General features: G+C 44.3%; 1 protein-coding gene across 9 annotated transcripts in view; it reads right to left on the bottom strand.

Annotated features, from left to right (window-relative positions):
• The window catches only part of VAV2 (vav guanine nucleotide exchange factor 2), a 195,918-nt gene that overhangs the window by 6,838 nt on the left and 167,082 nt on the right, over nucleotides 1-21,998 (bottom strand). For 5 of the 9 annotated variants that reach the window (XM_075578934.1, XM_075578939.1, XM_075578942.1 and 2 more), the window contains 19 exons: nucleotides 21,636-21,736; nucleotides 14,496-14,595; nucleotides 13,202-13,297; nucleotides 12,351-12,419; nucleotides 10,783-10,869; nucleotides 8,943-9,028; nucleotides 8,721-8,853; nucleotides 7,683-7,697; nucleotides 7,197-7,306; nucleotides 6,918-7,019; nucleotides 5,751-5,839; nucleotides 5,244-5,260; nucleotides 4,855-4,876; nucleotides 3,562-3,689; nucleotides 3,378-3,452; nucleotides 2,717-2,751; nucleotides 2,187-2,303; nucleotides 1,391-1,478; nucleotides 995-1,118 (listed from right to left, as the gene is read on the bottom strand). In XM_075578934.1, coding sequence (XP_075435049.1) covers nucleotides 995-1,118; nucleotides 1,391-1,478; nucleotides 2,187-2,303; nucleotides 2,717-2,751; nucleotides 3,378-3,452; nucleotides 3,562-3,689; nucleotides 4,855-4,876; nucleotides 5,244-5,260; nucleotides 5,751-5,839; nucleotides 6,918-7,019; nucleotides 7,197-7,306; nucleotides 7,683-7,697; nucleotides 8,721-8,853; nucleotides 8,943-9,028; nucleotides 10,783-10,869; nucleotides 12,351-12,419; nucleotides 13,202-13,297; nucleotides 14,496-14,595; nucleotides 21,636-21,736 — 1,594 coding nt within the window. The remainder of the gene's footprint in view (nucleotides 1-994; nucleotides 1,119-1,390; nucleotides 1,479-2,186; nucleotides 2,304-2,716; nucleotides 2,752-3,377; nucleotides 3,453-3,561; nucleotides 3,690-4,854; nucleotides 4,877-5,243; nucleotides 5,261-5,750; nucleotides 5,840-6,917; nucleotides 7,020-7,196; nucleotides 7,307-7,682; nucleotides 7,698-8,720; nucleotides 8,854-8,942; nucleotides 9,029-10,782; nucleotides 10,870-12,350; nucleotides 12,420-13,201; nucleotides 13,298-14,495; nucleotides 14,596-21,635; nucleotides 21,737-21,998) is intronic. The other 4 variants (XM_075578936.1, XM_075578937.1, XM_075578943.1 and 1 more) reach the window with 2 other exon arrangements.

The raw sequence follows: 21,998 nt of genomic DNA, 5'->3' as shown, positions 1-21,998 counted from the left end.
TTTTGTATTAATTTTTTTAAATGCTACAAGTATTTTCTCATAGTACAGAACTGATTTTTTTTGTTTTTAAACCTCACATGTAGGATATTGCTTGAACTGCAGCTTTAAGGCAGATTATACACTGGTCTCGGGTTATAATGCTGCATCTGGGGCATGATGAACATTTTCACGCAGGTCACTTATGCTATTCATGGTATCTGTTAAAGTCAAACCCCATGCCTGAGAAAATCAGGACCGTCCTACCCAGTGGTCAAAATGGCTTTAAGGAATGCTACTTAAATTTGACTTTATTAAAGAAAACAAAAATATCACTTGACCCTTTAATTAGAAATAAAAATAGCACATTCACATCTCAGATATGTCTGCAACCCTGCCTTCCCCCATTATCTCTTTAGCATACAATGTGCTTCCACTGCCGCCAGGGATTCTGGGTAATAACATGCAAATGAGCACACTGTAACTTTTTGCTTCTTATCCATTTTATAGGGATACGTGTGTGCCTTCCGTATTGCACAGCTTGTGTTAACTTTATTAAAGCTACTTGGACTATATTTTAGTAAGCTTCATAACTATATTTAGACATAGAAAAAAAAGGAGGAAAGTTCCTAAATGAAACCAATTTTATTTAAATAAAGTGTTGCGCTGGAAGCATGTAAATAAAATCTGTGGTACTGGGGAGGATGCAAATACAACAGTACCATCCCACTTCAACCGTTGGTACTGTCTAGGAACCAAGACCGGCCCACAAACCTTTAAATCAGAATTCTTGAGCTGTTATGCAGGAGTGTCCAACTCCAGTCCTCAAGGGCCACCAACAGGCCAGGTTTTCAGGCTATCCCTGCTTCAGCAATGACCGAGCCACCTGTGCTGAAGCAGGGATATCCTGAAAACCTGACCTGTTGGTGGCCCTTCAGGAGTGGAGTTGGCCAACTCCTGTGTAAAGTCATTGCAGGGCCCCCATGATACTCATTGTAGTGTGGAATGCCGCCCTTACCTGGGGAGCGTGGTGCGGTGCGTGAGCTGCAGCTGCCTCGCAGTTTGTACGGATACTTTAACATGGTGTCCAGCTGCTTGAAGCTTTCCTTCAGTGAATGCGTCTGGTAATACTCCACCAGCTCCTGTGGGAACAGCAGCCAACACAGATTTCAGCTTAACCAGCAGAGCTCTGGGGTGCCTCTGTCACTGAGCCCTCCGGTAACATCTCGGCTTGTGCATGTCCGGCATCGGCCAGGAAGAGGTGAGAATGCCACGGAGAAGAGCCCCTGTCTCAATGGGCATTGCATGCAGGCTCTGTGGGTCAAGCGATTGACTGCACCATACTTGGGGTTAGAAAGGAGTCATTCCCTGGTGCACGCTCTGGCTAAATATCCACAAAGAAAGTTACACGTACCAAAAGGCTTTCAAACTTCTTGGCTTCGGTGATGTATATCCAGTTTTCTTTCTCCACTACCTTGATGTGTTTCACTTCGTCGTTGAACCTGTGGAAACATTGTAACAGTTGCTGAAGAACGCCTCTGATGTAGCAGGAACCTGCACAATGTAACACTGCAGACAGAACATGCGGCAGAGGGAGTAACGTTGCAGTCCCAGTTATACTGTCAATACCCAAAAGAACCCCGTGTACTGCGACTTTCAGAGAACAGCAGCATTCTTCCAAAAAATAACCATTGTAATTTGTTAAAGAAAGCAGTCTGCATGATATGTTCAATGGTACTTGATGTTAGATTTGTTGCAGGTTTTAATACCTTTTAGGGAACCAACATTAATGTTTTCAGAAGACAATATTATGCACATTTAAAGAAGAAACCGGTGAGGTTTCAAAAGCTCTGTACACAATTTTATCTATGACGAATTCTCACGTTTGTCCCCTGAAAGGTATTGCAACCTATAACAAACTTGCATTTATCCAGGATCAATACAGCTACATGTTTAATAAGATTTTAGGTTCATAATTCTATCTTCTATTGTGATGTAAATGTAAATATTGTTAGCAGGTGTGTTACGTGGCAGAGTGTGTTACGTGGCAGAGCCTGTTCACTTTCTTGCACCTCGATTGTGTGTTGCTAAGAGACATGGCACCTTCCATATAACACTGAATGTGCCCATGCATTTACAATCATCTGAATGCTGAAGTTGCATGTTCAGGGAGTTCTTTGGTAAGGGAATGTTTAATACACCGTACGTACTTGATACTGATTGCGAAGCGCTCCGCCTCAGCCGGCCTCTCTCGGATCAGGTAGGAGCCACTAACATGAGATTTGAGGAGGTTGTCAGCCTGCGGTCTCTCCATGTTCCCTGCAAACCTGTAAAGGGGATTTTCCGTAAGCGAGCAATTTAGTGAAACTTGACCACTTGAATGGTTATTGAAAACACTCACGCTCCATACACACTTATCACAGCCATGCATCACTAATACACAACATGTATCACAAACACACAACTGAAAACAGATCTATATAAAGATGAGAACATTAAAACCACATGGAGGTGGAACCTACACCTGTACACACCTGCATGTCACAATGAATCATTGATGACCCATCCCCTACATATCTGCATCACTGGCACACATGCATTTTACTACAATCATCAAGGCCCACAACATATTTCTTGTACGGAAATGGCTGGAGATTAGCTGATCCACTGTACCATTCATCTTGCTAACATGTTACGATACTACGTGTGTTAGTGTATGTCGAAGAGAGGCCATGCGTACCATGGGTGTTTGCTGTACTCTGTACGGTTCTCAGGCTGTGGAGAAACAAAAGATGCTCATTAGAGGGTTATAGGCTCAGGACTGCGGATGTGTGGAGTGGAGGTTCAAGTCTCAAAGAGTCTTACAAACCATTTTACGCCCAAAAGGATTCTTAAGATTAATAAGCAGGCACTGCATGGGTTGGGTTACTGTCAACTAATTTCAATCCATAGCCACAAAGTCCTTGAAGTTGGTGTTATCACAACTCCAGCATTATTTAAGGGCTATAAAAGATATATATATATACTGTATAACTGCAGAACTGACGGCACTTGAGAGATTGGGTTACCGCCAGGTATAACACACTATCCTGATGTCAACACAACCCATGCATTGCATGCGATGAGAATGGAGAGGATTCCATAGCGGTAAGACGCCTTAACTTAGGATGCGCAGCACTTATGCAACATGTTTAGTAGTATACTCTAAGCATCATACGTGTAACGTGTACCTCTGAGAATTGGCTTGGTGAGAAGAAAGATCAGGATTGGAACTGTTATCATTGTAAGCTACTTAGGGAAGTGATTCCTTATTCTGCATTCTATTGTATGGTAAATGTAACAGTCTTAGCTGTCCTGGGAGAGGGTTGGAGGGTGCGTTCACCTGCGAATGCTACACTCACCCTGCTGGCCACAGGACAAGGTTTCACAGAGGAGCTGGGGAAATACCCAGACTTCTTAGTTTGTAACAACCTTCCCTGTGGAGAGAAAAGGGGAGGACCATGAGCCGTGGTGCGATTACAAGGCATTTGTGGACGGGATTCGTACCGCGTGGGAGGGTGCTAGGTCTGACGGCTCCACACTCACCTCCCACCACTGGGAATCCGGGTCGCCCCTGAGCAGCTCAATTACTTCCCCGCTCTGAAATGTTACCACCGGCTTCCCTGGGGGAGCTGGGTTTCCATGGTAATTCTGCACCGCAACCATCTTCGGACCTGGCAGACAGAACAACGAACGGGTCACCGTGTCTCTATTACAGAGGCAATGCCGATCGGCGGCTGAAAGGGTCCGACGTGCATTCCCGTTAAATCTCAGACCCGTACTAATACAAAGTATAAGACATCCTCCAAACAATGTGGCCAAGCACAACCCCGACTCCTCTTGCTACTAGTGATAAAGTAACAACGCCTCCATGACGACGTTTTGTTCCTGAACCAGGGGGAACACAGTTCTCACTTGTTGTCTCCAGGGACCCCCAGTCCCCCTGGTATCGGTTTTTTTTTGTGTGCCTGGTTTGACACAAGAAAACGATACATATGACTGTGGCGCGAGCCACGACTCCACGGCCATTGCGTGTCCGGCCGGCAAATATTTTTGCCCGCGCTGGTACTTGCGAATCTGGGCGGGGGGGGGGGGTCGCTGGAGGGGCTCGGGGAATCTCCCGATTCAGTTAAGAAAAAAAAAAAAAATGATATGTATATAGAAATAAAATATATCGAGCAGTGCGGATTGCCACTGTAATAAAAGGTGATGTGTGAAGCTACTAATTCTTAATCAAAAGCCTTTGTAAAATAAAAGTGTATATATATATATATATATATATATTAGTTAAAAAAAAAAGTGCTGCACTCCTGATCCAAACAAATGTGGAGTTGCAACGAGTAAAGGTTCTAATATGGTAGAAAAACGGCACTCAAGTAAAATAATTGATTACAAATTATTCATTGTCAGTCGTTTTTTCGATTTGTTTTGTTTGAGAACCGTTTTTCTAGAATACAACTGTATGCTCATCTGCATGTCTTAGGCAGGTCTGCAACCCCGCCTTTCCCCATTATCACCCAGCATACAGCACTTACACTGCAGCAAGGGATTCTGGGAAATGATATGCAAATGAGCACACAGTGTCACTTTTTGCCTCAAAAACCATTTTTAACATGGTTCCCTATAGGCTTTTATATATATATATATATATATATATATATATATATATATATATATATATATATATATATATATATATATATATAAATAATATGAAAGAGCCTATTCCATTTATTTATTAGCGTTAACAGTGAAGACAATTATTTTCTCAAACCACATCCGCTGGCCGCTATATCTGAGGGATACCAGTATTATAGGGGGAAATAATGCAGAACTTACCAGATGCTGTGATGAGAGAGTCCTACAGAAAATAGAGAGAGATACGGAGTATGACCTTACATCACAATCCATCATTTTGTACAAATGCTTCTTTTTTTTTTTTTTTTTTAAACAAAAAGATTTAAGTCAAAATAAATTTGACGCCGGACAGCGGCAAAGTGAGAGTCATTTTTTGTTCAGGAGAAATAAGCAAAGGATAAAGATACCAGGCACTATTTACTAAACAGTACTAACCCGTTGTACTGAGCCCATCTTACAGGGGCAGTAATATGCTTTTCGGTTTAGCATTACTTAGTAGGTACAGCCCATTATCTGATCTATGATCAACTGAATGTGGAATGAGTTTCTGCTAAACAGGGTGTTTCTGGAGAGAAGATAACATAACTTACCATGTCATCCACTGGGCCTGAAAATACAGAGCAATAATACCATTAATAGCCGTCTTTGCAAAAAACATGTTCCGTTTGTGTCTGCATAACCTCTTGGGTCAGGCTCTCCTACCTCTCCCACCTCCATAGCTCCCTGCAATGTACCACTCTGTGTGCATGTATTGGTGCTGTTAGGAGGCTGGAAGGTGTATAACACCTGGAAGGATGTCAAGAACGGTTTTGTATTGTCTAGGTACAGTCCATATTTGCAGCTAAATCTACTCATCCTAGATCCGCTGATCCTGTATTGCGTAACCCCTTCTCTCCCAGAGAGGCCAATAACACATTAAGGAGAATTGCCCAGCAAGCTCCTCTGGCAGTGACGGGGTTAAAGCAGCAGTAAGCCTGGCTACTCATCCATTTATATAGCAGGGTCTCACGTTAGAGAGTGGCACTGATGGGGCTAATGTGATACTCCTAAGGTCGCTCAGTAGGGCTGTACAGTATTGTAAAATTCCCACAGCTCACCAATGTTGCACGGATGAATGGTCTCAAGGCACTCCTTGTGGACACCGACCCCACACTTGGAACAGTAGTATCCCTGATAGAACGTGCCCCTGCCAGGGAAAAAACAACACATACATTAAAGGCAGGAGTGGCCAGCTGCAGTCCTCAAGGGCCAACAACAGGACTGGTTTTCAGGACATCCCTGCTTCAGCACAGGTGACTCAATCAGTGGCTCAGTCTTTGATTGAGCCACCTGTGCTGAAGCAGGGATATCCTGAAAACCAGACCTGCTGATGGCCCTTGAGGACTGCAGTTGGCAACCCCCCCTTTTCCAACTAAAGCAACCTATTTTGCTTCTGTGTCCCACCTATCCACTGCTTTCATAAAGTGAACCCCAAGATTGAGGGTAATAGTATGTTAGGGGTTCGGGATCTTTGTGTTTACATGTAAAGAGATCCAAATATCGTCTGACAGCTGCACAATAGTGAACTGAACAGTGAGTAAAAGGGGAGAAGGAGCGGCTCAGTGAGTAAAGACACCGACTCTGGCACAGAGTTTGAATCTGGTTCAATTCCCGGTGTCGGCTCCTTGTGACCTTGGGCAAGTCACTTTATCTCCCTGTGCCTCAGGCACCAAAAACAGATTGTAAGCTCCACGGGGCAGGGACCTGTGCCTGCAAAATGTCTCTGTAAAGCGCTACGTAAAACTAGCAGCGCTATACAAGAACATGCTATTATTATTATTATTATTATATGGTGCTTTAATAATGTTTTCACAGAGGTTGTGCTCAAGGTTTATTATGCAGTTTTAGAACCGGCATCTTAAACATGTTAATGTTTATTTCTACAGGTAGTGGCCTATCCATCCAATAGTCTGTATTTTATTTTCCCCCATCTGCTTTCCAGGTCTTCATTACAATCATAGAAGAGTTCCATAAGATAATATAGATATAGACCAAAGCATTGCTACGTTACATGTAATCATACCAAGGCTAGACAGACACCTGCTTCTCTGGAGCCTGCAAGTAATGAGGCTTTCATCTCCGAATCCCTTTAAGTGCCAGGGACCAGCGTCCTTTAATTATCCAAATGCAGTTAAGTGACCAAGTACAGTATATAGCACTTCTAGTGACCATCAACGGTGACGGATGACAAGCCAGTAACTGAACGGGCTTTAAAAGCCGCTCACCTTAGGAACTTCTTGCAAGCTTTGCAGTTGGTTGTTTTGTCGAATGTAAACATCTGGAAGCTGTGGTGATTAGCATTGGCTTTGTCCGGTTTAATGTTTGACCTAATGCCACAAGGATGAAGAAAAGGCAAAAAGGTAGAAACGGGGATTAGGTAAAGCTGACATTTGCAGCAGCACATAACTGGATGCTTATGTAATTCAGTCAAAGGGCAATGCTACGGGGGTCACCAGAGTGGGAAACAGAACGGAGAACAATGTGCTTTATTAAGAAAGTCATACATTGCCATCTCAAACTGCTCCATCCATTTCCTCTTCATCTCTTCCGTCTTGCAGAAAAACTGGAACCCCTGCTTCCCTTGGAGATGAATCAAATAGAATCCGTAGGACCACTGTGAGAAGAGAGCACGGACCGATTCAGCAGCAGATATTGGGGGATTGACCTGAATGCTTAGTGGTGCAGACATGTTTTTCTCTCCCTTCCTGCCAGTGACTGACATGTTACAGCGGGATGCTGGGGGATGCTGGGGGTGCTCTGCATGTTAAAACGGAGTGCTCTGCATGTTAGAAACAAATCGCAGACCAAAAAATACAACCATTAATTAAACAACTGCATGGCCATGGACTCTGCATATATGCTCATGTCTTGCGTACATATTGTATTTCTAGTCCTCATGCATCAAATTACTAAAATCGGAAAAAAGGTGGAACATTTTGAGAAATAGATTTTTTTTTAAAAATACATGATATAGTTTGAAGCCGCCTTACCATTTTGCCATGTGACTAGGGTAGCATAATAGGAGCAAAGTGAAAAAAGGTTAATAAACAATAGGAAATACAATCTAAATACGGTAGTATGTTTTATATAACACCATAGTGCTGTAGCTACAGAGGGGAGATTGTGGCAGCACAATACTGCAGATTTTGGTGTAGGCAGAATCGGTGTCTCCTGCTGCTCCTCAAACACTTGCACATTCCAGCATTATATGTACTCAGCTCTGACACTTATCTAGCACCTTCCAATTCCACATACACAGCACAGGACGTATTCTAAATGTGCACAAACAAACTGAGAAACAACTGCGATATAAGGATCTGTAGCCGCTTAGAAGATAAGGCAGCTTTAAGTGGCCAAGTTTCTCCCCCTTTTGTTTATGTATATAACCAGGACAGACTAAGGCTGGGGCCATGGTACCGCAGACCGTGCGGAGGCATCCGCATGCTGAGCGAACAGACTGCCTTAAGGCAGTGTTCGCGTCCATGCGGCGCGAGGGCGTGTGGAAGCGGGAGGTGGCGCGCATTGTGCAAGAAATCAGTTCAAACTGATTACTTGGCGCGACAGGCCGGTCACGTGAGCGGTTCACCCAATGAGGGCAAACCAGCTCCATGACGCCCCTAGGCACGCCCCACACGGCCCGTCCACCATGGCCAGGTAAGCGCCCGCTCACTGACCAGCCTCCGCACGGGCGAAGGCACCATGGCCCCTGCCTTACAATTAGCAGCTCCTCTTAACTACTGTGAGTGATGTTGGCTGCTATTGACACCTCAAACACAGGTAATCCTAGCACCATCATAACTAGGCTGGGTTGACATCAGAAGGCATTTAGGAAGCATCCCATATAAAGCCTGAAATGAGTCATGTGCGGTGTCTCCGTGCCCGGCGCACACACTCGGCTCTTCCCAAGTTTTAGGAAGAAGCGGTGAGGCCGGCCTGATAACCTCCAGGGAGAGTGTAGACTCCAAAGATTCTGTATGCATGAGCTACAATAGATGTAAGCGTGCTTGAGCTGGCTGGGATATACATACCTTCTTGATGTCCTTGTTGTTCATGGGATCATCAGTCATTTTATGGAAGAGCAGCTCAATGATTTCCTTCAGCTCATAGCTGTAACCTTTCCTTTTACAGACAATCACCACTTTATCAAAAAGAAACAAGTACCTGTCGGTAAAAGGACAGATTAACGGTTATGACGATTGATTGGCGATTGAATGGTTCCGAGATTTGCTTTCCAGCGACATCTAACTCACCTGTCCTGCTTAGACTGATTTACTATGGAGCGAACTTTCAATTCCCCGTCTATCTTTGGCCTTCCAAACTCTTCCAGTTTCACTTGCTGATAGAAATACAAAGATGTATATATAAATATATGTATTTAAAAGACAAAGCAAGAAATGCCAAGTCCAGTGGCAAGATCTCAATATTTATACTGCCAGTTCCCTGTAGGAGCAAATTGTTCCTAGTGCCAAAGCTGAGAAAGGGGAACCAGAGCCAGAGGGCCACTCCTGAGAGGGAGCGTGGTACAAAAGCCCTCGATTACATGAACTCGCTGGTGAATGGTGGAACTCCAGCTGTGGGCCAAGGAATGAAGATAATCTGTATATAAACCACGTTGTGCGAGTGGCAACGAGTAAGTACTAGTCCAGAATCAGTTTGGATTGAACTGCCTATGAGATTCTGCGTTTAGTTAAAACACCTTTATTGGGGTCGTATGGACTAGTAAGTAAAATATAGGGACACAACATAACAGAACAGCGACCTGTAGAGAGAGCTCAATGCCCGTCAGGTCGGGCTCTGGCACCTAGGTGAGGTGCTGCTAATGAATGAGTCTCTCACGACTTGTCCCCCCTTGTTTATGTCATATTGCCATAGCAGCAATCAACCCCTCACTAGCCCCTACGGATATCCATGCTTCAGCACAGGTGGCTCAGTCACTGACGCGTTCAGACGTAGCGGAATGAAATGTGCGAAAACCCTATTCTCTATTGCAAACCGCATCTTCAAAACAGTATCTATACAAACTGACAAAACGCCCGGACTGTATGTGCTTTAGAAGCGGAATGACCCGAGGTGTTGCCAACTCCAGCACCAGTCTGACATGGGGTTTGCTCTCAGCCATATTTCAGGCTCTGGGTGCAACTTGCAATACCCAATCTCGCCCCCTTTAGGTGGTGTTAAAAAAAAAAAGGTGAGTTTTTAGAAGCGGTTTGCATACTGAAGCTACGAGAATTGCTGTCATTTGTCCAAAAATAAGAGTTTGAGGCTTTTTTTTTTTGACAAACTGATCGGATTGGCAGAGCCGGAGTGAAACCGCTTCTAAAAAAAGTCTTGTAGACTCGGATTGGACATGTGAGAAGGGTTCACAGAATAGCAAAGTATTCCAATCCGCTTCTAAATGGCTCTTTAAAAGCCGTTTGATACACTTCAGAGCTACGAGAATAGGCCCCTGGGTGTCTTGAACATGAAAAATAAAACCCCCAAAAAGAAACGGATTATTCAAATACTCCATATACAATACAAATAAGGGAGTTTGACCAACGTAATTATGGCAGGGAGCAAGATCCTGCACGATCACTCAGCTGGATGCTGATGACAATGGTCGGGCAAACCTGATGGATATTATTGTAGCTCTTATGTTAAAGCTGCAGTCCGAGCAGTATCCTACATGTGTTTTTTTAGTTTTTTTATTAAATCAGTTCTGTACTATGAGAAAATACTTGTAACTTTTTTTTTAAACACTCAATGACATTTTTAACGTAACAAGCATTTTTGTTTCTATAGCAACCATTTACAAAGTCACATCCCCTTCCTCATCAGAACCAGGCTCGAGCACACCCCTTTTTGAGCCCTGCCCTCTCTCTAGCAGTGCACCAATTGTATCTAGTGACTTCCGGGTCACATGATCTTCCCCACAGAACTTTGCACCTTTGGTCCTCTTCTGCTGCACTGACAGCCATTTAGTGAAACTCCCGAGCTAAATCTTTGCCGATCGATCGGCAACGTAGCCAATTACTGATCATTGTGTGTATTGTAGTGATGCACATATTGAAGGGGAAAGAACGAGCAGCTTGGACGGCTGCTTTAACTCACCAAGTTTTCTATGGAACTCTGAAACTCGCTGATTTTCTTTAGCGTCTCCTTGTCCCTCTTCACTTCATTGATGTACATGGCCAAGTCCTAAAAGAGAAAAGCGATCTCCGGTAAAACGCTGTGAAGCGAGTCAACAGAAGCATGAGAACACAGGACGATTGTCATCCAGTTGATCGACGAACTAGCATTGTTGCCGCATTTTGCGATTACCATCGTTACAGATTTTGGATAAAATAAACAGCGCATAAAATAAACGCAAAAGGTACAAAAAAAATAAAACAATGTCCTTTTTTTGTCATTAAAACATGGTGAGTGAATGTTATTTGTTGTTAAAGCAGCAGTTCAAGTAATATCCTACGTGTTTTTTTTAATTAATCAGTTCTGCACTATGAGAAAATACTTGTAGCATTAAAAAAAAAAATGTTTTAAAGACATTATAATGTTTTTAATGTAGGAAGCATTCCCAATGTGACAGCCCCTTCCCCTTCTGATAGGCTCTAGCTCTTGAGCCCCACCCTCTTTCAAGCAGTGAACCAATTGTATCTAGTAACTGCCCAGTCAATTATATTCCAGGACTACATTGCCCACAATGCTGTGCAAGAACTGAATTAAATAACCCTGAGCAAGCGATGGATTACGAGAGAACGGATCGATCTGCAGCTTAGCTAATCACTTGTCAGTGTGCAGATTGTATTGATGCGCATATTGTATGGGGAATTAAAAAATTTTTTTTTTACGGCAGCTTGAACTGCAGCTTTAATGGGAAGAGAGCAAGTGCTGTTATATACAGCATGCGGCCGCGTGTGCCTATGCGAATGCGCATGCATGTGCCGCATGCTTTTCGTGAGTATACTCTGTTGAGTGTATACAATGTTGAGTGTCTTTATGTGTGTTTATGTGTATATGTATGTGTGTGTATGTATGTATATGGGTGTGTGTGTGTGTTTGTGTGTAATTTATTATTTATTTAAAAAAATTTTTATTAGACTTGTGCAGACACACACACACACACACACACACACACACACACACACACACACACACGAATTTCCTCATCTTCGCCGCTGTCTGTCGGCTCCCCTCTCCCTGCCGCGCGCGCGGCCCTTGTATAGAAAGGCTGACTGACGCCAGCCAACTGAAATTCTGCGCGCACGTAGAACACGCCCGGCACTATAGAACGTGCCTAACATGGCAGGGAATTAATGATGCTGTATTTTACACCACTCGGAATAACATTGTGTCTTGTCAGGGTACTTTTATACTGTATATTATTGTATTATATATGCTACATTTAATAAGCCCTTTACCCATCATGTACATGGAGGCTAATACTTTATTATTGTTAATACAAAATAATGCTAATAACAATGCATTATTATATCATCTATAATGACAGTGCTGCCAGTTTGTGGGAGCCATTAAAGCTTGGCTATGCTGTGCCTACCTTACTTCTTCGATTTCCATCCATGAGACACCCTATCACATGTAAGATAGGTCCCCTTTAGTTGCATAAAGAGCAAAACAAATAGATCCTAGAACCCCGCGGTGGGTGGGTGTGTAGTCGGTACCTGCATGGCTTCTAGAGCTTCCTTAAGCGTGTGTCTCTCTGGGCAGTCTGCAGTATGGCTAAGGAGTTCCTGTAATGATACAGTGTGTCAAGTAAACCAAAATAAAAGGCAAGCCTTCTGTGCACACCACACAGACTTTGCATGATTTCAGTTGCTACCTGTAAATCCTCTTAGACCCTGTAGAGCAGGAGTGGTCAACTCCAGTCATCAAGGTCCACCAACAGGTCAGGTTTGTAGGATATCCCTGCTTCAGCACAGGTCAAAAAACGGAGCCACTGATTGAGCCACCTGTGCTAAAGCAGAGAGATCCTAAAAACCTGACCTGTTGGCAGCCATTGAGGACTTGAGTTGGCCGCCCATGCTGCAGAGCGTCACAGAACCAATGTCCTACATTATTTAGAACACCCCACGTGCCACCACCAATGTAAAGCCAACAGCAGTGCTGCAATCCGTCCTTTCTGGGGTTTCCCTTCTTCCTGGAACATTGTAGAGATATCTGTGCACCTGGTTACACGTGGCACGCTTTCACTCCGCTCACTGTCACAATGTTTTGTTCTTTCATAATCCATTAACATCACGTTGTACAATTACTGCTGTGAAGTAGTGTCATGCCCGGCTAAACACCACCACTCGGACTTCACTAACGTTAATGTGTGCGGTCACAATCGCCAGCTTAATTCTATGGCAACCTCCGCAACAGTGCCCAGGCCAGGACAACTCTAAGACCCCCCCACACCGTTATGCTTGCAGCTTTCTTTGGCAGTGTTGCTTAGTTTGTACAATGTTGGGCACGTGTAATGTGATTGCCCTGGTAAAACATGCTTAAGTAAATACACGAGACTGGAACTTACTTTCAGTAGAAGATGATACTTCAAGACTCTCTGCATGGGAACCACCATTAAATCCTGCAATTTGAACTTCCCATCTTGTACCTTCATTGAGCATTCCTGGGATGGGAAATGGAGCAAAGTGGAGTATACGCAGCGTTTGTCTTTTACAGTTTCTAAGGAGATCTTTGGGGCGCACGCCTCCTCCTAGATATTTCATATCATGAATAATTTCATTACTTGCCCACAATTAAACGACTGGTCATTTTAGTCCCGTGCGGTGGTTAAGTGGACAAGTTGCACTCAGAAGTTCAGTTTGGAAAGCCAACAGTAGACCATACAAATTAAAATCTGAGCCCAATTTTCAAAGTGGACTAGACCCACGATTATAAATAGAAATATCTATCATTTGAACTCATGTGATCTGAAAAAACTGAATTTTCAACCTTTCCAGCTAAAGATTTAGAGGATAATTGGAACTTACTTAAAAGAGCAATCCACCCGAACTAACCACCATTTTTTTTTTTAATGTATTTTTTTTTGTTGTTGAAAGTATTGGAACCAGGGGTCCTACAGAGGTGAACCGCTCTATTGTCAGCTCCAGGGACCACCGGTTCCTGAGATAGATAATGGTGTAAAAGGGGATTTACAGTAAATGGACTTACAATAGGAAGCCACAACCTGTGATGTTGCAGCTTCCTATTGACCTGAGATGTGGCAGCCATTTTGTTTTGCAGAACTTCAAAGCGCAAGAACTAAATATAACGCAAGAATATTTATTCACCAACACGCTGATATAGAGTTTTTGGGGTTTGCGCTTTTTTCTGTTAGCCATTTTGTTTCCCCTGAGGGAGATTTGAAACTCAGTAGTAAGTATCTCTGGAACCGATGGGTCCCCAGAGCTGAAATTAGTGTCTGACTCACGGAACCCCCTGGTTCCCACCCTGTAAAAATGGGTTAAAAAAAAGGGGAGAAGGAATTTCTCCGTTAATCTTAAACATGTTACTCTGTCAACTTCTATCCATGGGCGATAGATCGTGCCAGCTTGGTGACCCCTCTGGCAATAGCAGCTTTAAGTTAAATTGCCATGCATTTGGGAGAGAAAAAAATTAAAATCTAAAATAAAGGGCTTCTGGAAATATCCAAATATCTACTGAAATGCAAAATAATGCTCAACTTATTGTAATGGTTAGAGACCATCAATGTAACCTTCGTTGCAGGGCAATGGACTATATTGGCCATCATGGATCCAATACCCTTTACCAGAGCTTGTCTTGAAAAAGACAGGACGTTACCGCTAGGGGTGGCAGATGATTACCTCCACTTTTATCCTCACGTCTTCGCGGTTCGCCATCAGATAGTCCAAGGTTTTCTGGGCGTATTCGATGTGACTGCAGTACTCTCCGTAAATGAGCAGCCTGCGAAACCAAGGAGAACCACGAGGAAAGTCAGAAACAAAAAAAAAGTGTTTTGCGGTCATCCCCAAGAAAACGGTCACTTCTAAAAACAGGCGAGATTCATTCATCCGGATATCAACCTCTGAGGCTACACCCTGCTAGAGAGTTCTAATTCTATATTCCAAGGCTCGCCCTGCATTTATATTACATAGCAACTAATGATATTGTAGTTTGTTTCAAGCATCATAAATTGAGAAGGCTTAAAACTTTCACACACCATAAAGTGCCGGGTCGCTGCCAGTGAGGTTCCATTGGTGGTCCCCCCGTCAACAAAGTGGTTTTAATCATTTCATTGCCAAGCAGTTCTTCCAACAATGACAGAGCACAGAAGCCCCCAGAATGAGATTAAAATGCAGACACAGTAACTAGCGATGCCTGGTTACTAAAGACCCTTCTCTTCACGTTGTGCTGTTACATTAGAACTTTTAATGAGGCTGTAGAGACTTCTGCATCTGTTTTTTGTTTAGGCAAATGTGGTAACAAGAGATTGGACAAATGTTATGGTTCCAGGCAAAATAAAAAAAAGGGTTGAAAAACATTGATCGAGCCCAAAGTGTTTAGGAAATCATTGTATTGCCAGGATCTGTGCAAGAACTGGGACAGGGGCAGGGAGGGGTGATGACCAATCCCAGAATACCCTGCCAAACAATCCTCCCACTTAGAAACAAAAGATCCAGAGTAATGCATGGGGCATATTGGGGCGAGTTAGCTGAAAACTGGAATCGCCGGGATGAGAAGAGCCAAACCCATAAAACCGTTACCAAGAAAGAAAGAAGTCTGAGGCTCGATAGTTAAAAATTAAACCCAAATGTGCATCTTCCAAACCACATGCGATTAAACTGGGGGGAGGAAACCAAAATGGGCAATTTCCGGCTGAAATTAATGTTGTGGAGCCTCCTGAATAAAAGACATGCTGCAATATAAAGGGAGGCGTGCTGTACGAAGGCTGCACACATTACATCTTCTATTTAAGGAGCAGAGATCCAAAACCACATCATCATTTACCCCGTAATTACCGCTGCTGACCGCGCTGCAATGTGAAGTACCACCGGGTGGCTACAAAACAACGTTGTTTACAAATGGCCTTTACTTTTAGCTTTCGTCCACAACATCTATTTCAATGTGTGTGTTTTATGTTCGTATTAGGACGGATTTCAATCACCATTAACCCTTTGGCTGCCGGAGTAGTATGCTCTATTGACAGAAAATCCAGGTAGGCGTTATCTTCATGCAAAACCAGCCCCATATCCTTTTGCTTGTTATGGTTCTTATGTTGTATTGGGATCATTTAAAGGAATACTCCATCAATTAATTACTAAGAAGATCTCATTAAGAAAAGCTGTTTTTACACCTTTTTCTAGTGGTGGTAGAAATTTTTGGAAACCCAGATGCCCTTTTCTGGCCTTTCACCTATGCTGCCAGAGGGGACTGCAACATAAAGTTAATGATCTCTCTAAATCCATCCTAAGGCTTGGTCCCCACTGGCTACTGCAGCGCCCGCGGGGACAAGAGCCGCCCCTCAATGGGGCCGGGCCCGCTGCGAGGGGCGGTCGCCACGCTAAGCCAACAGTTTTTCCAGGAGTCAGGAAAATTGAGATTTTTACCTAGCAACAGAGCGCTAGGCCACGCCCCCCGGTGGTTCAGCCAATGAGGGCGAACCTGCCGGGTGATGTCACGGCCGCGCCCCAGTCACGCCCCCCCTGCAGCTCTCTGCAGACCGGGGGACTCGGTTACAGGCACGCGTGCAACGCAGGCAGCGGGCTATAGCCTAATACTAACACAGTAACACATACAGTGGTGATCGTTGCCTAATAATTATTCCTGCGTGTTATTGTGGGGGAAGGAACCGCATAGATTCAGCATGGTTATCGTATATAAGCTTATGCCTGCCGTAACACACACCCACACAAACACACCCACACGGTTTGAAACCCAAAGGATGCTGAACACTTATTAGCAAACAAAATCTCGTAGCAATGAGCTTCCCAGAGATGAGATAACAAATATAACAATATAAGAAGATAAATCTCAGCTAGAGATCATTAGCCATGTAAAAGGCCAGGGTAAAAGCAACCTCCTGGCCAAGGCATAGAGATCTTATTACTAACTTAAAATGAAGACGTAACCTTTTGTTCTGAACAGGGCTTACAAACTGTGCTTGGAGTGAAGGAAATCAAGTAATACAAATTGCAAAGATCCCTCGACCCAAATTTCTGTGCAGCAGCCAACTCTGTCAGAAAAACCGCTTACAGCGGACCCCTTCCTTAATAAAAAATAATGCATGATTGCATCCAAAATAACCCCACGTAATTACGATGGACACGTTTATTAGTGATGCCGAGATAAATGTATGCAGCAAAAACAATTACAGAACTGTCAGAGGTAATCTAACATCATTAGACACAAATTAGCATGGACAGTGGTGAAAACGAGTATTTGCAGCTTATTTGCACTAGCTTGTTGCAGAGCTTAGTAAGCATCTTGTACTCTACCATACAGAGGTGACTGTGTATTTGAATGCTTTTATCAAACCCTACCTGTAATCAGACATGTGGGGTGCTGCATGTACAGCCAGACTAGCCAACACGGGATGGGGTTCCCCATCTCTCTTTACCGACACACATCCCCTCTGGACTTTAATATGCAACAAGCACGTGGAGTAATCACGCATGATACGGCCAGTTACATTTTGTTAGGGGCCTCTGAATGGGGAAGTGTTTTCTTTCCCCTTATCCCACGCTGTCTGTACCAGAGAGCCAATAAAGATAAGAGGGGTGGGGCGGGAGGACTTGCTGATCACGCAGGGACATCACACAATTCGAAGCAGCCAGAGGAAATCAACCCCCTCCCAAGTCTCACTTAAAAAAAAACACATTCAAAATATTTAGTGTCAAGATTTGGGTGGAAAAAAAAAAAGTATATTACCATCAAGATAAGACCCCTTAAATAAGTCACTGGAATTAGATAACTTTGGTCCTAGGATGGATTGTCCTTTGGGGCCACGGTTACCTCTCAGCCACTCCACTGCTGTATTTCTCTTTCCTTTCCATTAAAGCCGACACCTTCACTGCTAATGGTCCCGTTCAAGAAGAGAAGGCTGAAACCATGTGTAGCCAGGTAACCCCCTGGGCTACTAATCTGCCCTGCCTAACACATAAGCCCTGGTACCAGCGCAGGTAGTGTTAGGGTTAATCTCAGCCATTTTGCAGTAACCAACTCCCTAGAAGTGACGGGGGGGGGAGGGGTGGTCCAAGGCAAAGGTACTGCTCATAATAGGGGCGGCAACCTGGGACCCTCCCCTGGGCACAAAAAGGGGCTGCAGCCAAATTTTGGTTGAGTTGTAGAAGTGTGGAGCCAGGGCTCTGGTTCACTTTCTATGCCCTTCCTCAGGGGAGTGGGAGTATCTACCCCATACTCCACCAGGGAGTGTGGGAGGCAGGGATAGATCCTTGGGGCCTTAAGCCCTGGGGGTTGAGTCCAGGGACCAAGAGAATAGCGAGGTGACACTCTGGGTTATGTAGGGTCCAGTGGTGATAATCTCTCTTGCTACACAGGGAAGAGAGTGTACTGATGTATGCTGTACGATGTCAGTATGCTGATGCTGTGCTATAAAGAACCAAGTTATCTGCTTTATACTCCGGCCTGAGGCTGCAGTTCTCCCGGGAGAGGGTTAGAGTGTTTTCCACAGGGGACTGCATCTATCTGCGATAGGCCCTGTGGGAATGGAGGCGCTGTACCACCGAGAGAACTAACCCAGCACGAAACCCTGTCTTGTCTATCCCCAACAACCTCGGCGGATGCTCAGGGCTCTCTGTGAGCCTAACAGGTAGCACCAATAGCAGGTAACAACCCGAGATCTCCCGTAAGGGGGGGGGGGGGGGAGAGCACGTGTTACACGTTTAAAACAGAAACCTGAGCACCAACGTACAAAGCATAACAAGGGCTAAGAATCGGCTGTCCATATAGTATTTCATTTTATTGTTGCCCACTAGATGGTGGTGTTTATATGGCCAAATTGCAGCAGTGAATAGTAAGAAAGGAGGAAATGGGAGAATGAAGGCACTTGGTCTCAGGATTTGTGCCTAATTATCAGATAGACTGATGATATTTGGTTTAATTAAGAATTGTTTTCCAATGCTTCTTAGGTACACCAGGAAGATCAGTTAAAAAAAAAACAAGATCCATTGACCCGTCGTCTTCTAGATCCACAAGGACAGGCTTTAAATGTATAGACCTCTGACCCGGGAGGCCCCCGTGGAAGGGCTACAGAAGTTAGGACAGGCCTGGGTAGATTTGCTTTTACACATTCCCTCCCAACACATTGCAGAAGTTTCTGTACTACTGGACAAAGAAAGCGTCTACAAAACCAGATCTGGATAGGACTGCGCCTGGTGATGCAAAAACTGCAGCTTGCAACTCTCCCAAGAAATACAGGTTTTGAATTCCCAGGTTTTAAGGAAGAGCCCCCTCCATGGTGAACACGAACACACGAACGAACACACGAACGAACACACGAACGAACACACGAACGAACACACGAACGAACACACGAACGAACACACGAACGAACACACACCAGTATCTTTTGCCAGTTACCCAAACAAGGGCAGTTGTTGGTTTTAAAGCTGATATGGTTCAATCTACAGCATGTTCTTGGATCAACGGCTATTCTCTTAGTTCCCAAAGGAAATGGTACATTTTGTTGTGCCATGTTCCACGGGATTGCAGTTTCTCTGCAGTTTTCATTAGTCGTGCTATATAGAACAAAGATAACATGGTATGTTCATGTCCGAGACGTGTGAATGTGCTCAAAAGTGGTGTTTTTATTTACAGTATGTTTACAGGGAAAGGCGGTTCAAGAATGTTCCGCATGATGTGGGGTAAATCTGTCGTTCCGATAGGGGCTGTCATTGCATTGGATCCCCCAGTGCTATTCTAGAGGCCAGTAATGCATTGCCTGGACACGCTCTACAAGCCCTCCAGCAGCAAAATACTTTACCTAGAGACATTCTTGCGGGATATTTGTCTGTTTCTGTGGTTCTTGCAGAAAACGTGTCGGTTTACACGCCGCTTCTCCCCTTGCGGCGCAGCCTTTAGTAACAACACCCAGCTGGCAGAACAGACATCAATCCTTCAGGGTCACAAGTGGGTCAACTCGTCAGGCCCATCCACAATGCCCTGTGCAAGGCTAATTTGCACCCCTCTTTCCTATGTTGCCTAAGAACAATATGGTACATTTGCATGCACGATGTTATACCAAGTTAACGTACGGTCACACCTCTCATCCTCCTGCTATACTCTGCATCATATGCCATATAAGTAGCCCTGATGTTGGCCGGGGTATGGGACTGCTTGTCCAGTTGCAATTCCAGCACCGTGTGACCTTATGCAGCCCCTTTAGATCTCTCTGCTTCCTTCGGAAATACATTCCAAGCCGTTCAGAGTAGGAATGAATTCTACCTGTATTGTTCCGCTTGGTTTTAGTTTGCTGTGTAAAAATGACACATCTGTTCTGATCTGCTCCGTTGCATCAGGAAGCAGTGTTGAAGCTATGGGGAATGCCAGTCAAGCTCCATGTGTGCTTATAGTGCATGACTAGAGACCTATAGGTCTGCTTAGCTTCTGTCAATCTCTCCTGCGGAGAAGGAATCACAGGTGACATTACAAGCAGACCCCAGGTACCGTGGGAGCTCCCAGAGCTCAGTGATACTCTGCTGGTGTAACTAAGCCCTCCTGGGTTACAAATACAGACAGAAGTAAGAGGCCCCAGCTCAGACATTAAAGATAAAGACAGTTACATGTTCTCACTCTGGCATTAAAGGCTCATATCAATGTGAGGTGTCAGTTCTCATATTACAAAATGCCACATTTCTTCATCTTTTTAAACAGCCAACTCATGCTATACCTTATTTCCGTGACATGCAGGTGTCAAGGAGATAATCCATGTAAAAAAATTATATATATCTCTAGTCTTTCAGCATCAATCCCCAAGTTCAAGTACAGAATTCAAAGTCTAGACTTCATATTATTCACCAGGAGACTGCATAACTCTTGTATGAATCAGGTCTGTAAAGACTTGATAAAGCATCTTTGATGCTTGCCATGGGAGGGTGTAAGAATGGGAAAACACCCATCTCCGACAGATCGTAATACAACTAAAAAGAGTAGAACTTTTCAACCGGTTATTTTAGGCTTTTTTAAAATCCGTTATGAAAAGTATTGCATATCCCAGACTCAAAAGAAAAAGGGGGGGGGGCTAAATTGATGCATATAATTGGGTGAAATCACAGGGGGGGGGGGATGTAGAGGAGGAGGGAACGGTGGTAGTTTATTTTATTGAGTGCAGGAGAATACACGTTTTGGTTTTCATACAGATGTAGAAGGCTTTATTGTCCCATCTGGTGGGATATGCTGTGATATTGAGCATCAATACCGACATTGAACTCTATGGAAACTGTTATATTCTACCGTGTAACAGGATATGTTGAGTTATCTGGGGGAACACGGTCATGCCCTACATCTGTACATCCTGAACAGGTTTAACAAATGCTGCTTTATTCGTCTCTCAGTGTATAAATGGCAGTGCCGGACTTAGGGCAAGGTGTCCGCCTTGGGCCCCGCGCTTCCTCCGCTCCCTTCTGTTGGCGCCGGGAACCAACTTTCACCTGACTGGATGGGGGAGTTGGAGGAGGGAGCATGGGGGCCCCCTCCTCCTCCAGCTCCCCTCTCCCGTCAGAAGTTAGATCCCGGTGCCAACAGGAGGAGGGAGGAGGAGGAAGCGCGGGTCCCCGGGACTGGGAAAGAGGTAGGCGTGAGGGTGGTGTGTGTGTGTGTGTTCGCAACGTGACGTCACCTGCCATCATGATGCGTCACATGACGCCGCGACATCATGACGACAACGCTGCCAGAAGAGAGCTTCGAGACAAACGTAATCCCCGAGCCAGAGAAACTATCCAGTCTACAAACAGATGGAAGACTGTGTGGGGCTCTTGCATCCTTACTTTTCCTTGTAATCCAGGAAGACTTGGCCCATGCTGCTGCCATCAGACATAATGGAGAGCTTGATGGTTCTCAGGAAAGTTGAATGAACTTTAATGAGTTCCTGCATCAAAACAAAGACACGATAACATGCAAAGTAAGGCAGGGCAGACCAATAGCTATCAAACCTTTCCTTACTGCGCTTCATCATGCCAGCTTCTCAAAGTTCAGACTGTAGCGCATATAGATACAGTGTTTTACCAGGAAGTAATACATTGAGAGTTAACTCTCGTTTTCAAGTATGTCCCGGGCACAGAGTTATCATAATACATGGTTGCATTAAACGACAAGTGGCAATAGATTGAATTTATAGACATTTCATGGAC

Source organism: Ascaphus truei, chromosome 21, assembly GCF_040206685.1.
Source record: "Ascaphus truei isolate aAscTru1 chromosome 21, aAscTru1.hap1, whole genome shotgun sequence".
NCBI lineage: Eukaryota > Metazoa > Chordata > Amphibia > Anura > Ascaphidae > Ascaphus > Ascaphus truei.
The sequence above is the reverse complement of the archived record's forward strand: the minus strand, read 5'-3'. Positions and strand labels throughout refer to the sequence as shown.